This window comes from Poecilia reticulata, linkage group LG5 (assembly GCF_000633615.1).
Source record: "Poecilia reticulata strain Guanapo linkage group LG5, Guppy_female_1.0+MT, whole genome shotgun sequence".
NCBI classification, from domain to species: domain Eukaryota; kingdom Metazoa; phylum Chordata; class Actinopteri; order Cyprinodontiformes; family Poeciliidae; genus Poecilia; species Poecilia reticulata.
The window spans coordinates 17,171,530-17,187,157 of record NC_024335.1 but is presented as its reverse complement, the minus strand read 5'-3'; the positions used below and the strand labels follow the sequence as shown (position 1 = coordinate 17,187,157).

The window sequence follows — 15,628 nt, the reverse complement described above, 5'->3', positions numbered from 1 at the left end:
GCTGTATTTTGCAAAAATGCATGTACTGGCTTTCTAACCCTTTCCAGTCTGAAAGATAAGTGACTTTGCTTTCCTCTTCAACTTCTCAAAAAGCAACATGACATGTTGCTTTTTGAGGCCTTTAAGCCAACTTTATGCTGCCAGGTAGGCTCTAATAAAATAACAGTTTGATTCTACATGTCTGTCATTAACTAGGCCTGGGTGTGGCTGGCGAAACGGAACCCAAATATCCGAGAAAACAGTCATAAGATTTAACAAGTGGTGCAATTATAGTTTAGCCAGCTTTATCCCATTACAATGTGAAACAATGTCTGCGTTTTGTTTTCATTCTATTATGTTTGATATTTTATTTTACTTAATGATCTGAATCATTTCTGGGGACAAAAACGTTAAAAACAGAAGACATCTGCAAAAAGGCTGTGGCACAGTATTCCAGCTTGCTATGTATTCACACTCTATACAAGTAACATCTTTGACCAGTTACATGGGCGCCGCTGGTCTTGATGCTCACACCTGTTTTTGATGACAGGGTGCTAAAGCCCATGGAGAGTGATGGAAACATTGGGATACAAGGAAAAAACTCTGAACCCGCTATCGCTGATGGCTAAAATGACTCATTTTAAGTTTAATTCCCACAGATACAACTTCCACACCAAAGAGCGCTGTGGCTGCCTTCAGTTTGGTGCATTCAATGACTGAAAAAAAGATTATGCTAAAGATTGTCCAATTAAGATCAACAGATCATCCATAATTATGTATAAGATAAACTTATAGTAAAAAAAAAAAAAAAAAAAAAAAAAAACTTCACATACATGACTGGTAAAGTGAAGCCATTCACAGAACTTAACTTGTCATTATTGCAGTTTTTTTTAACCACAGATCCCGTCATGTTCTAAAAGTTATAAAAGCATATTCAAAAATAAAAACGCGTATTACAACAAACTTAACAGTGTACTCTGACCTACAGTCTATTCGCCGTCTAGTGTTTGTGAATTCACCTATTCAATTTTTTTGCAAAGCATATATACATTTGAAAAACAAAAAAAACAAAACAGGGAAGCTGAAACACCTCGACACGAGCGTACTTCGCAGATGCTAAGACAATTTCCACTTTTAATGCATATTAAAGTATATTCGTTGCCTGATCTATTAAAATAGGTGGTTATAAGTAATTATAGATGGGCTCTGAAGTATTCATAGATTTCTGCTGGTTTTGTGACTTGAATCTATAAAATACCTGTATTAATAATTTACACAATGTTACATTTGTTTCATGATGTTTTACTGTAGAAGTAAAACATCTGTCAAAAAAGTTGAGTGTTATATTTCAAAAACCTTCGGGTACATTTGAATTTTCCAACATTTGGAGAAGCATTGTCAAAGGGAAAATGCATTCCTGTCCACACGCTTGGTGTTTTTGTGTGTGTGTTTTTCCCTCCACACAGCCGTTGAGACAGATTTTTTTGGGAATGACTTATCCCAGTGCCTTGTCGGTTTTTAAACAATAATTTGGAAGCAAGCATGAGAAGACTAGAAAACCGTGGAAATTACAAACAGCGTGAGTTCCTTGCCCATCACTGTGACCATTAATGGGTACATGCTTCACCATCTAACCCACTTTGTGGCTCCACAACTTTTATGGCCAAAAAAAAAAAAAAAAAAAAAAGCTGGCGTAAATAGCTATTAAATAGAATCTGCACTCTTAAAGAAACGCTGCTGAAGGGAGAAGTATCAAATGGTAAAACTGTTCATTTTGAACCTTATTTATGTGGTCTGTGAATATAAATGGAAGATTATGAAACTAAACTATGCAAAAAATATCAAATTCAAAACCAAACCATGAAATAATATCTTTATGCGATGATGATACATTGGTAATGACACTAATTTATCTGAATATGAATATAGTATGGTTAGCAGCCAACACAAACATACACTATTGTACAAAAATGTAAACCATGAATATAAAAAATAAGGGAACAAATAAGACATGTAAAAGATGCTTTCCTAATTTTGCAACATTTAATTAATAAAAGAGATTATCAAAGTTTAGAAAAGGCTCTGAAATAAATGTTCAAGCGCTGCTGTATTCACATCAGCTTGTTGGTGAAGTCCGAAGCGGCGGACACAGACTGGGCTCTGTTTGTGTTTAAATAAGCTCAGAACCAGTTTAACAGGAAGGATCCGTCGTTACAAACCCAATAAAAACATCCTTGATGAACACAACAAACCTTATGCAACATGTGGCAGAAGAGACACAGAGGATTTGGGATTCTGTTCTGAATCGATATGGATCACTTCCCAGCCCTTTGGTTTTTGATTTATTCGCCACTTTTTGCCATTTAGGAACAACTACAGCTGTTGTAATGATGTTATTTGTTTGTCTCAGGTATCACAAAGTGATTGCAACTGTGAGTGCAATCTGTAGCTCAGCCAACCAGCATGACAACGGCGACCTTTGTTAACACTGTAGAGCAACAACAGCGTCCTCACCTTAGTACAATTCAACTGTAAAACACCACAGTATGCTTTTATATTAGCTTAACTGGTTTTATACAATCAGTGAAGGTTTTTTTTGTCTTTCAACCCTTTTTGCCCATCCCCCTTCTACCACCCCCTGCCCCCCCACACACAAAAACTACACCCCACCCCCATCAGGATCCCCACAGCTTCAGCACCCCCCTTCCAATCGAGCTGTCCTCTTAGCCTATATACAGGTCGTCCAATCGTCTGCAAAGCTAGCGCCGCTGTTCATGACACATGCACGTGAATGCAGGCTTTTTAAAACCTTGTTCAGTTCAGACGTGACTACTGAGCCATCAGTAAACAATGCTACTTGCCTTGATGCGGGAGACACCCGAGCCACGTTTGTAATGCCAAGCATCAGGGGTTAAAGCCAGGTATAAAATCCAACACCACAAGCTTTCTCACTTCCTGCTGCTATTGCTCCGACCGCTTACAACTGGCAAGAAAAAAATAAGAAAGGAAGACAGAGACCGCTACTAAAGGGAAGAGAGAGCTGCAGAGGCAGCAGGGGGACGAAAGACAGTTGTGTCATAGCTTTCGGGGAGTGGAGTGGGGTGGGGTGGTGTGGGGTAGGGGGGTTAAGGAATGGAAGCAGGACAGAGGGAGAGGAGGGCTTATGGGGGTAATGAGAGAATGGGAATGCATTGATGGGGTGACCACAAGGGAAGCAGACAAATGCCTCAGCAATCAGGGGAGGGTGGGTCCACTGGGTGTTATATTTGATCAGGGTGTTATGGTAACAGCTAATTTTTTTTGTTCCCCACCATGGCATTTGAGTTGAGATCTTTAGAAATGAAGTTTTAATTTAAAACCAATATAGAAACCGTCAACCATAAATAAATTAGGACAGTGATACTGAACAACACAATGAATATCCAATGTAAATGTACTTTGTAAGAATTTATCTCTGTTCTACTCTAAATAGAAATGGGTCAGTTCTGTGGAGGGGAAAGATCAAAAGCCACTACTCCACCGAGTTCATAATAAGCACCTCACTGATCCTAAAAATACTTTGAGTCTTCTTCGTGTAGAAATAACTTCAGATAAGTGTGGTGTGGTTAACATAAGCTGGTTACACTTGAGTATGGTGTGCTTACTGGTCTGAAAACGATAAATGTTTTTCTTTTCTCATATGCATTTTACACCTACTTTATTTCAGCCTCTGATGGAAAATAGCTTTAATCTTTGACCAAATGTAGTACAAACTTAATTACACCATGCCTTTCTACATAATACCCTCTGGTCTGTCATCTGCGTATTTCAGAAATAACTTAATACAGTAGAACTAGTCAGATGTTCTGAACACACTGACCACTAGATGGCAGCTATATACTTCACAAATGATCCTTAGTATCCATATCAAATATGCCTCAACAGGCACCTCAGATGTATTGAGACTAGTGGTTTGAGATTATTTCTAAAGATGAGATGTTAGAATGTATAAAAAAGGCTGGGCTAATATGTCAGCGTTTTCACAATCTACATGAATATGAGAGGGCAAAATTTTAATAGAACATATATACATATTTTTTTTTAAATATGGTCTATATTAGTTTGTAAAGTAGATCGATCATTAAGGTGTGGCTGCTTTGAATCAACCACTTGCTTACAAGCAAGAATGACCACTTACCATACCCTGAGATCAAAACTTGAATTCACGTAACAGTGGATAACATTACACTGGCAATCTGTAAAATATGTATAATTGGGCATTCATCTACCAGCTGGAGTGCCAGGTGGTCTGGTCATTGCTTCATCTGTCTTTAAGACTACGTTCACAAGAGACTGCTGAATGGAAACTGTTGGTATTTTCAGACGTTGATTGGGAAAAAGTGCCATGTTTATGCCGCCAAGACACCTCGAGTCAGACGTAGAGGTCATGCCAGGTCACTATATGGCACTGTGACTTTAGCATGGCATTGAATGTATATGCGCTTTGGACCCTTAACTTCCACTACTAACTCCCACGCTCAATTTAGTGGAGCCTTAACTGAACTGTTCTGACCTACAAAAGCTACTAAAACCCACAATGTCCTCATGGTGGTCAGCAGAGCATGATCATTGGTATGAAGGACTAAGGGGTGTGAAAAGCTCACAAGAGCTACAAGTCAACATAAGTCTCACTGTTGATGCAACTAAACAGATGGCTTTCATACAACTGGATCCAAACCACTAAATCATACTCGATGGAAACTTTAAAAATCAGTGTTCTGGTAGCTCTCAGAGACTTGTGCAGGAATGACGGAGAGGCGTTTTTGCATAGCAACACCTCCCCATCTGCTACCGTTTCTGAATCTCTGCAGATGAACAAAGGTTTAATAAACATTTGATCTGGTGATACAAGTCAATATATCTGACTAGATAGCTTGTGGAGAAGTAAATAACTTTTTTTTACATTTTACTGATAAACAAAAATGGCATCCGTCTATTGCAACCTTTACTCTATCACCTACCTGCTCCATGACCACGAAACAAAAACTTTATAACCCCAGAGAACAAGTGGCTAGGAGAGTGCCGTCATGCTTTATTTACTTCAAACAACATTAGCGTGCCTAAAACCACTCAGTAATTGCAGTGGGCATTTATGACCAGACCCCCACCAAGTAACAGTGTCTGGCCGACATATGGCGTAGTGCAGACAAAGTCCCTGAAATGGGCTTCCTGCATACTGAAAGTAATTTATGGGGGAGAATCAGAAGTTAACTAATTAAAAAGGCAGAGAATGAAAATCCTGGTTTTAGTTGATGCCAAGTTTAAAACTACACAATGAATCAGAGTATCTGCTTCGTGTACATTCTCTGCTCTGGCCTTGCAAAAGTATAATCCTAATTGTTTTTCATACGTTTAGTCAAGGTTCGAACACAAATTGCAATGTATTTTAATGGCATTTTATGGGATGAACCAGAGAAAGGTATTGCTTAATGGTAATGAAGGAAACATAAAAATTGATTCTCAATAGGATTTAGGTTTGACTTTGACTGGGTCATTTTGACAAAAAATGCTTTATCTTAACCCTTTTGTTGTAGCACTGTCTGCGTTTCCGCAGCCTCTAACGCGCTCTCTTCCGTAATTCCCTGTATTTAGCTCCATCAATAAGTCCATCGACTCTGACCATATTATCCATCTCTTCCAAAATATCTTCCCCACAGGATGATGCTGAAACCACCATGTTTTCGTAAAGGAATATGTAGTGTTTTTCATATATGCTAAAAAAGTTCAATTGTGGTCTTGTCTGAACAGAGGACCTTCTTAATATATGTGTTGTCGTTCCTGATTTAAGCTTTTTGAATGCAACGACTTTCTTCCCGCCACCCCGTTAAGTAGAGAACCATATCTTGATAAGTTTTCAGCCGTTTCCTACTTTGTTTCAAATTGGTTTGAGAAACGCTCTTTGAGGCGTTCAAAGTTTTGGATATTGCTTTCCGTAATCCTTGTTCTTTATGATGCAGTTTGTTTACTTATGTTGTTTAAGTTCTGAGGCCTTCACAGAACAGCTGGATTTATGCTGAGGCAGGGCAATTCTATCTGCATAGCAACCGATTTATCCGCTAGAAAGTCACATACATGATCAGATGTATTAGCAAAACGAGCTCTGTGCTGATAGAATGGGTGGAGAGTGTTAACGTCGCTGCTCATCGATTTGGAAAACAGAAGGTGAAGTTCACTGCTGGGAGGAAGAGGGATGTGTTGTGTGATAAAACGGTTAAAGCAATAAGATCAGGTCGGTCCCAGGGAGGATGTGGCTTAATCGGCTTGGCTAACTGAACGGTCAATATTGGCCTGCAGACAAATGCAACACTACTCTGATCAGACTTAAACAATCAGCCCTAATTAGAAATAAGGGTCAAGTGTTGGTGTGGGGCAAATACCCTAAATGAAACACTGATCTACCACCAACTGGTCGAACGCCGAGACAATGACTCAATAATCATATGTGTGAAGTTCTTGCACTAGCAGAGTGAAATATGAAGTGCTTTGTATTCGTATCCCTTTAAAACTTTTCCAGACTTTATCATGTCGCAATTAATGACTTCAATGAACTGAACAGGATTCAAATAGTGTATAAGCAAGAGGTGGGAGGAAAGCAATACAAGATTTGATGAAAAGTGTGGAGTTAATTTGTATTTAGAACACTTAAGGCAATATTTAACCAATCACCTTTAACTCAAACACTTTTGGAGTACATTGGTGAAAGTCCTGCAAGATATAAAGAGATCATTATGTTGAATATTGTGATGTGCTTCCAAGAGGCCAGATTCATTGTTGGAATGCAAAATTTTATTGCACAGTCCTTGAAATAATATAGACTACCACGCATTGCATCCAAACACACATATTTATGTTCGATGCATATTGTGCAGCTTTAATCTCCATCAGTTTCCCACATCTAGAGATTTTTTTTTTTTACCCATTCTGCTTTGCAAAAGGGGTTGAGCTCAGGGCGAGCGGATAGAGGGAATGAATGAACATCAACTGGATTTAGGTCTGGACTAACATGAATGTTGGTTTAAGATTGTTCTAATGCCAGATATTGAACCTCTAATGGGTTTTCTTTCAGTATTGTCATTTATTTCATTTCATACGTTCCTATCAATTCTAGCCAATTTCTCTTTCTGCTGAAGAAGCATACTCACAAAATGATACTTCCAACACTGTGTTCCACCACTGGTGTGTCACAAATGTCACAAATGCATGCCACACTTCTCAGATTTTTTTTTTTTGGAAAGAAGTTTAAACTCCAAGCATTCTTCAGTCATTCGTTATGGATATTAAGGTGAATTTGAAACATAAAATACAAGTAGATGCCGATGTGGTGGTGATGGTGTAAGAAAAAAAGAAGGGAAGCATCAGACTCACAAGGCACTGCGTGACGGTACAGGTTTTCTCGGATGGTCTGCTGCAGTTCGTGGTCAGGTGATGACTTCTGGAAGCGCTGGCTTAGATAATGCTTAAGGTCCTTATTCAACTTCGTTCCTGTCAAAAATAGACAAAAATAAAAATGTTAGTGCATGAATTCAACTAATGCCAAAACAAGCCAAGCAGACCGATATCATGAGGAGAGCCAAAATATTACAACTACTCCACAATTATGTGCTAAATGGCCAGAACACCTGGCTCCCACCAAATGAAGTGAACAAGTTGATCCCGCTAAGTTGAAGCGCATCTCTGACCTGCAAGCTTGCCATCGTCCCACAGAGGGATGACCGCTTGTAAGCCGTTTCTCCTACCAGCTTGGGACGGGCCAAAACCGAAACTGCTAACAGTAAGGCTAACACCACGACGCAGCCCTCCCACAGCTACGCCATCTGGACCTCAGACACACATTAGGCTACTGAGGGGCAGTGTGACTAGAGAAGGTCCATGTGTGTGCCTAGTGTGGTTTTATTTTTATTTTTTTTCTGATCTGAATGAGTGCACCCACTTCTCTGGCAGAACTTAATGTGCTAACACAGCACAAAAACAATGTGACAACATAACAGACGAAAACAATGAGGGTGGATGCAGTCAGTCAGACAAGAAAAAAAAAAGAAAAGGCAGCCTGTTTAGCAAAAGAAAGAGGAGGGGGAGCTTCATCTAAATTCACAGCAGCTCATCACTTTCTCCTGTATTTTACTGTGTCCAATTATTTAGTGTACAAATTATTTATCTCCCATCTTTGCGTGACTGCTGAGAACAATTTTGGTTGTCTGGGGCGCACAACCAGTCGTAAAAAGGCCCTGGATCCTGTTTCCATGGAAACTGTGTGCATATGTGTGAGCAAGTGTGTGTGTGTGTGTGTGTGTGTACGTGTACGTGAATGTGTATAAATCCGATGATTGAGATTGTTAGCACAGCACAGAAGAGCTTTCTGCACTGGTTGGCATATCGATGGTAGATTTATGTAATAAATGACAACTGAAGCCCAATGAGCCCAATTTATAGATACAAGAACTGCTTTTAGTTTAAAAAAAATTATTGTAATGGAACTTTTATTTCAGTGACATTGGTGCCTTGAAGTGTTTAGTTAAGATTAAATTCACTTCTTAATGATGTCGGTGTGCTGAAAGCTCGACTGCCGCTCCGCTAATGCATTTAATCAAATTAAACACATTCATTTGAAAGCAAATCTCTAAAAACAAATTGCAACTAAAAAATGGTTGAGTAAAATCTATAAATTTTTTGCCCCTTCGCTAGCCGGCTTAAGACTCAAAAATCAGCACACAGACCAAAACGTTCACTCTTCATAGTGAAAGTTGTTACCGAATGCAGAATGCTCATTTATTTATGATTTTGAGTATCAATTCTCCAGAACTGGAAGGGAACAAATTAGATTTACTTGCATTACAAATTTGGTGCCTTTATACGTTTTAAGGTGGTTTATAAAATTTGTTGTCACTTCTATTTTTCCAAGTGGCTCTCAACCATTACAGAGCAAAAATAGCTAAATAACAAAAAGGAGAAAAATCTCATTGCATACTACCTTACCGTAAAATTGACCAGTATGGGTTTATTGCCCGTAGCAGGCGCATGTACATGTACGATACATTAATGGAGAAAATTGGAAGTCACATCACCTACTCTCTGTGATTTTAAGTTGCCAGGGCAACACATTATGGCACAACACCAGAAACCATCAGAACAAGATGCACCAAAGGAAAAAAAAACATTATCTCGAGAATCTATTTCTCCATGCATCTGTCTACCACTTACTGGACTAAGCGAGTTGAGTAAATATCAATATCATTGCTACATAAAGAGAGTACAATATTTAACGGCAAAGAGCAGATATTTTTCCACAGAGCAAAACTGACAGGTATGCATCAAATTCCCAAAATATTCAGCTCAACACATTACAATAATGATTTTAGATACAAATAACTACCGTATTTTCCGCACTATAAGGCGCACCTTCAATGAATGGCCCATTTTAAAACTTTTTTCATATATAAAGCGCACCGCATTATAAAGCACATAGAATAGACGCTAGTTGGGGTTGCCACCCGTCCCGTATTGAACCTATACGGGACGCGATTTGTGCCGTACTCTACAAATTTGGATGTGTAATAATAAAGAAGTGGTCCCCGAGTACTTTATATAGTAGTCTGCCCCAGTCATCGTTTCACTCACGGTGTTGGTGTTGCAATATTGTGCCCAACTGCTTTCTGGGTAACAGACCAACCGACACGCTGCCGCCGCAGTCTGTCTGTGTGCCAGAGCAACATAACATCAAGGAGACAAAGTATAAGCTTTAGTCAAGTTATGTATATCTGATCCCTCTCTCATTCACTCTTTATGTATCCTTATTCTGATAAAGCAACATGACTTTCATTAAAATGAACAGACACCCTTCAAAGTCACGACGGTATGAATAACAAGGTCCTCAAGGACTTCTTCACTGATGAAGGAGGGAGAGGTAATTATGGAGGGATGTGCTGATTAAGTAGATGGCAATATCTGCTGCTCCTCTGTGGCCGCACTCTGCCAATAACACATCAGCAACTGGTGTCAATACTTGGTGTTTAATAATAGTTGTTTCCGATTTCAAAACTGCATACTGATCACTGGCTCGACTGCAAATCGCAGCTAAAGATTGCAGAGATGAACAAATCTGATAACTAAAATAACTGGACCTTAATTTTAGTTGGAAACCTCAAGGTGTTGCATGAAATATCCCTCTGGATTTGCTTCCCTTAAAAAAAAAAATTTTTAAAAAGGCTTTACCTTTATCACAGATAAAACATTTGGTACCTGGGGTTCAAACCAAAATGCGAGAATCTACTAGTGGTGGAAGGCGCAGCCAGCTCAAAAGACGAGACGCTACACAATCCTGGCTTTACAAGAATAAAGGGAGATTTTAATATCCACGGTTCATGATACTTACAAGGTGGCTGGATAAATTGCTACTTTAAACCTGTTCTCAGAGTTTCACAATTTCAGGGGTTTCTCTCTGTTAACCCTTTATATTTACGTTGGTCCAACTTGGGGCAGGCAGAAGGTTAGGAAAACATCCAATTACAGCTGCCTTAAGTGTTTGTAAAAACTGGAAATAAGACCTTTTTCATAACTGTGGAGAAATTTTGATTAAAATAATAATTTAACCACAATAAATTTGTTTTTTGAGCTTGAACGACCTAGATGGTGTCATGCCACAGCATTTCAATCTGATTTACAAACTATCAGATGAGTCAGTCCATCAGTGGGTTCGTTAAATCATTTTAAGATGGGGACTCCTGTGAAGGTTCACTGCTGCCCCATGTTTCTGTTTGTGGAAAATGGATCTCATTGTAATTTGCTGCAGTTCCAAAGCCTAAGAAGTGGTTTTTTATATCCAAACTGATAGGTAAATGTCGTCTCTCACCCTTCGTCGAAGAACTCTAGAACTGGCAATAACATGTTTCTTCTTTGGGTCTTTGAGTCGACTTCGCGTTGTCAGAGAGGTTCTAGTTGAACCGTGACAATAAAGGGAAACTATGTAAGGAAGCAAGTACTCTTTCACACTGTGGGTAAATATTGTTTTATTTTGAATAATTATAAAGAATTTATAAAAATTCAAGAGACCCATAAAATATTTATCCAGATGTATTATCTTGGGGGTGATTAGGTCCACAAGATGTTCCTTGGCTGTTAAACTAGGCGCCATTTTTACCTATCCTATGTACAACATTAATTTCATAACTCATTCATTCGTGGACTTCAAGAATCTCAGAAATCCCTTCAGGCCAATAGAAAAGGGGTGTTAAAATTATTAGTCAGCTGTTGAAAAATATAAATTCTCTAAACGTCTACAGCCCAACAACAACTTAGATCTGGATCTCAATAAAAACAAGTTAAGCCATTTAAAAAACTTCACAGTTTAAAGACTGATATACATGATGAAGCAAGAGCACATATTGAACTCTCCAACTGTTTTTCTAGTATTTAGTTGACCAAAATCTTCAAATGAATGTAAAAATTCCAGATGGGAACGTCTTGACTTCTGATTTAAAAATTCCCAGTTTGGGAATGTGACTCAAACATGAAACAATAAATCTTCTCAACACCCATGCCCAACAGCTCCAGGCATCTGTCTGGGTCTGCGATGGAGCGCGAGTCATTTTTCCTGAAGTCAAGTGAATCTCAAGCAGGAGGAAGGGTGGGATCTGGAGAACATTTGGCCCCAGTGACCACCCACCCGATATCCCCCTTGAAAAACAGATAATTAGAAAAGACATATCCTTCAAACACAACCCACCTGGTATAGATTTTCCATAAGCCCGCCGCCCCCAAAACAAGCACGGTTTTGGAAGCGAGACATACAATCCTCGACAGAAGGGAGGTTTACTTGAGAGAAACGGAGAGGGAGGCAGAGGCTGTCACACAGAACGAGAGCATCAGAGGAAGCCAGACTAAACATCAAAAGCGCTTCAGACAGCGAGAAAAAGCGGAAAGCCCCCGCTACTTTCCAGGCATCTCCCATCGAGCCTACCCTAGTGCCCCTCGGCTCTGATCAGCCATCCAAGCCCCTGTTCAGACATGCATAGCGAGACCGGGCACTGGCTGGATCTGCTGGCACCTGACATCTGTGTTCACGTTGGAGAAACATAAACTTCAATGAAACTTGAGCTAACTGCTCGCAGGGCAATTATAGTAACAATGGGAAGCTTTGACAGCTTGCTGCTGATTTGAAACTGGAAGGAGTTAAGGGGAATAGACCTTTGACGTTCCACCAAGACTTGTTATTGCCTACCTTGATATTTAACACCTCTCGCTACAAAAGTGTCTTTGTATGCACTGAATGCATAGCATGACAGAAAATAGATGATATTGGTGTAGCTTGCCTGACCTGGACGCAGCAGTTGGGCGGGAATAGTCCAACACCGGTTACAACAAAATCCAAAGATTCAAGACACCTCCATTAAAAATTTAGTTTTTTTTTTTTTTACAAATACTTAGCAATTTTCTTTCTTGCCTCTGGAAAAGACAAAAAAAACCATAATTGCAATTAATCAAAAAAGGAATTTTACTTACTACACAAAGAGAACCAAAAAATTTTTCTCTATGGAGTATAACTACTTAAGAGATGCTTTACTTTCAGCTGTGGCATGTATTAAGGGTTTGTTTCATCTCAATGAGATCTTTGTAACTGTAAAACAGTTTCACCAATTTAAGATAAAATGATTACCAAAGTATCAATTTAAACTGCTGTTAGTAATTTCTCCTAGCAAGGCTAGCAGTCCATACAGTAACTTTTATGCATCTCCTCTAAAGAAATAAGAACTTATTTGTATTTGACTGAGCCTTCCTGTTATCTGCTGAAAGCACTGCTCTCCCTTACTGTCGCAGACGACACTTTCTTTTTAAAGTCCAGCTCACACACAGGCAGATATGTGAAAATACATATTCATGAGTTTTGACCTTTCATCCACACAAAGCCTCAGTTTAATATCAATAAAAATAATTACTTGGAAAACCTCTGGCCAAAGTGGAGACCTGAGAAAACTCTGAATTTGTGTTTGTGTGTGTACGTGGGAAAATGGAGATTTAGGGTCCCGCGCATTACAGTCTGTGACAAATAAGCCACTTGTTTTGACATGATTCCCAATCGACTTTACATTCCAATACGCTATTTAAAAGTAGTTCAACCTACATACCTGTCCACACAAATGAACCTCCTGGCGCCATGCTTAAATCCTAACAGGAAGTTGTGGTTGTTTAGAAGCAATCTGATTTGGTGATACAGCTTTGTGCTACACTGCCCCCTATAGGTTTGACATGTTTAAAACATGAATTTGAGCAGGTACATGTGGATGACAACTTTTCTCAAACATATCCCCTGTGAACATCACATTTGTTTAAAGCAATGTTTTAATAGAGACCAGTGTATTTTGGTACAAAACCAAAATCACTTTGCATATACCTGTGATTCTTCTTGAGTTCATTTTTGAACAACCCATCAATGCTATAAATAGCCAACTTTGATTCTTCTCTCAGAAGCGGCATCCGTGACAACGAGTGAGGTCGAGATTTCAGTCTTTATGGCGTACTCACTGATCAAGTTAATAATTGGCTGATTCCGATCTCTCGGCGCGTCTCTGGCTGTGATTGTAGCAGCCGTATTGTGATAGAAATCAGCACACTTGTCTCATCCTTCCTCTCCCTCTCTAACCGCGTGAATACTGCCAGGTATGCGCGGTCTCCACGCAGAGAGGCTAACTGAAACTTCAGTCAGCAACACTGGGCAGTGCCAGACACAATCATCCTCTTAACACAAAGCACAGTCTAAGTGACAAAGCAGGGAACACAGTCATATGCCTGCGTGCCAGCCTGTTTTGCACTGAGCCAAGTCAGATTTGGCAGCCCGGCCACATTTGGCTGGGAACTTGGTTTTGTATCGATGTAGAATACACAGTCTGGCAAGCAGGGTAACAATTTCTCCCCCTCCCCTCCCTCTTTCTCTTCTCACTTGAATTATCTTTTGAACATCACGGGGCATGTTGCCAAGCACACGGTATGATTACAAAGAAATCCTTCTTTTAGCGAGCCATTTACAAACCAAGTAGTCATTATTCTCAGATGAAAAAAGTCAAACTGGAATCGTGTCCCTGGAGCCCGACTGGCACAGAGTTAAATGAAGCTATGTGTGCAGGCTGCACAAAGTTACAACTTAAGCAATTATCTAAGTGAGGAGTGCATTTGTGGCTCAAGATAATCAGATAATCAGGGCTAATCAGTATTTAATTGATTCAACAAGCAGCAGCTATGTACAGTTAGCATTTCCATCACTGCAGATCAGAGCTTAACCATATGTCATAATGATTAAAGAGGAGGCAGGGAGAGGTCAGAGGGAGGCGATTGTGACCCCTGACAGGGAACAGCTGCAGCTGATCCAGGTACAGGCGCCAACTTATCCATCACTCAGGAAATAAAACAGCTCAGTAAAATTTATAATCAAATAAGTCAACAAGGATACCAAAAGTACATATGCATTTGATTTACTGAAAGTTTTTTTCTTTTTTTTTCTTCAGGTAAACCTACAGTAGGAAATTTCTCGACCCGACAGGGAATGGGTATTCCAAGAGAGGACAGGTCTCAGAGAAAACAACCATGAGCTCAATACTGCCCCCTGTGCCTCTCTGACAAACGTAGTTTGCATCACACCGACTGGCCTGGCCCTGTATCCATAGCAACAGCTGCTAAGCCATAGCAAACTGAAGGCAGTGATGGGTTGCAGCCACTCAGCATCCACCGCCCCCACCTGGATTTTGAAGGTATTACAAAAATAAACAGGACCTCTCTCTGTCAGACTGTGAAAAAGACAAACCTTTTCGTGTTCATGGTGTAAATAGCAGCTCCTCTGAATTCAGCCTGAACAGACTGCGGTCAGACTGATTAGACAGTTTATTGCAAATGTTCCTCTTTAAATTTCCCATTTTATCACATTACAGCCTTGAATGAATTTTATTGGGGTTTTATGTGACAGAACAACACAGAGAATAAATGTGAACGAAGTAAAATGAAGACACATGATAGATGGTTCCCCCAAATGGAGGCCAGTCAGGATGACTCAGCTTATTTTATTAAAATATTGTGTGCCAAGTTTGTTTATTTGGCGGGTAAAAATAAAAATATATGTAGTTTTTCAATAAAAAAAACTAAGAAACTAAAAATTTAAAAGATTACTTTAAAAGAATATTTTTTTTCTTTTCAATTGCAATTAAAAAGGAAAAAGCCCTCGAAAAGTTTGAAAACCACAGTTTCAAAGGAATGCATATACGAGTTAAAAATGATTAGGTCAGAGTTTAGACCTAGATCCGATCTATAATCTGTGGTAACCCCTGAAAAATTACGTTCACAGATACTCTCTATCCAATCTGATTGATCTCTAGTTACTTTGCAAAGCAGAATGGGCAAAAACATCCATCTCTAGACGCACAATTCTGCCTAAGACACTGTTCTGTTCAAAACACTTTCCAGCAATTCTTCAGAAACAAACTGGTATAATGTGGGGAAGCAATGTAACCGATTAGGAGGTTGCAAAAGTGTGCTTAAAAACTATGATTAAAAACACTGAACACATTACAAAGCTTAGTCTGCATCATTAATAACTGCATACAAAATGAAGTGGAATCAAATCTCTAATCAA

The 15,628-nt window shown here is 39.4% G+C and overlaps 1 protein-coding gene across 9 annotated transcripts in view; it reads right to left on the bottom strand.

The window, feature by feature from the left end:
* magi1b (membrane associated guanylate kinase, WW and PDZ domain containing 1b) overlaps window positions 1-15,628 on the bottom strand; it is a 143,957-nt gene that overhangs the window by 79,531 nt on the left and 48,798 nt on the right. For all 9 annotated transcript variants that reach the window (XM_008409556.2, XM_008409557.2, XM_008409558.2 and 6 more), the window contains exon 2: window positions 7,384-7,500. In XM_008409556.2, the coding sequence (XP_008407778.1) occupies window positions 7,384-7,500 (117 nt within the window). The remainder of the gene's footprint in view (window positions 1-7,383; window positions 7,501-15,628) is intronic.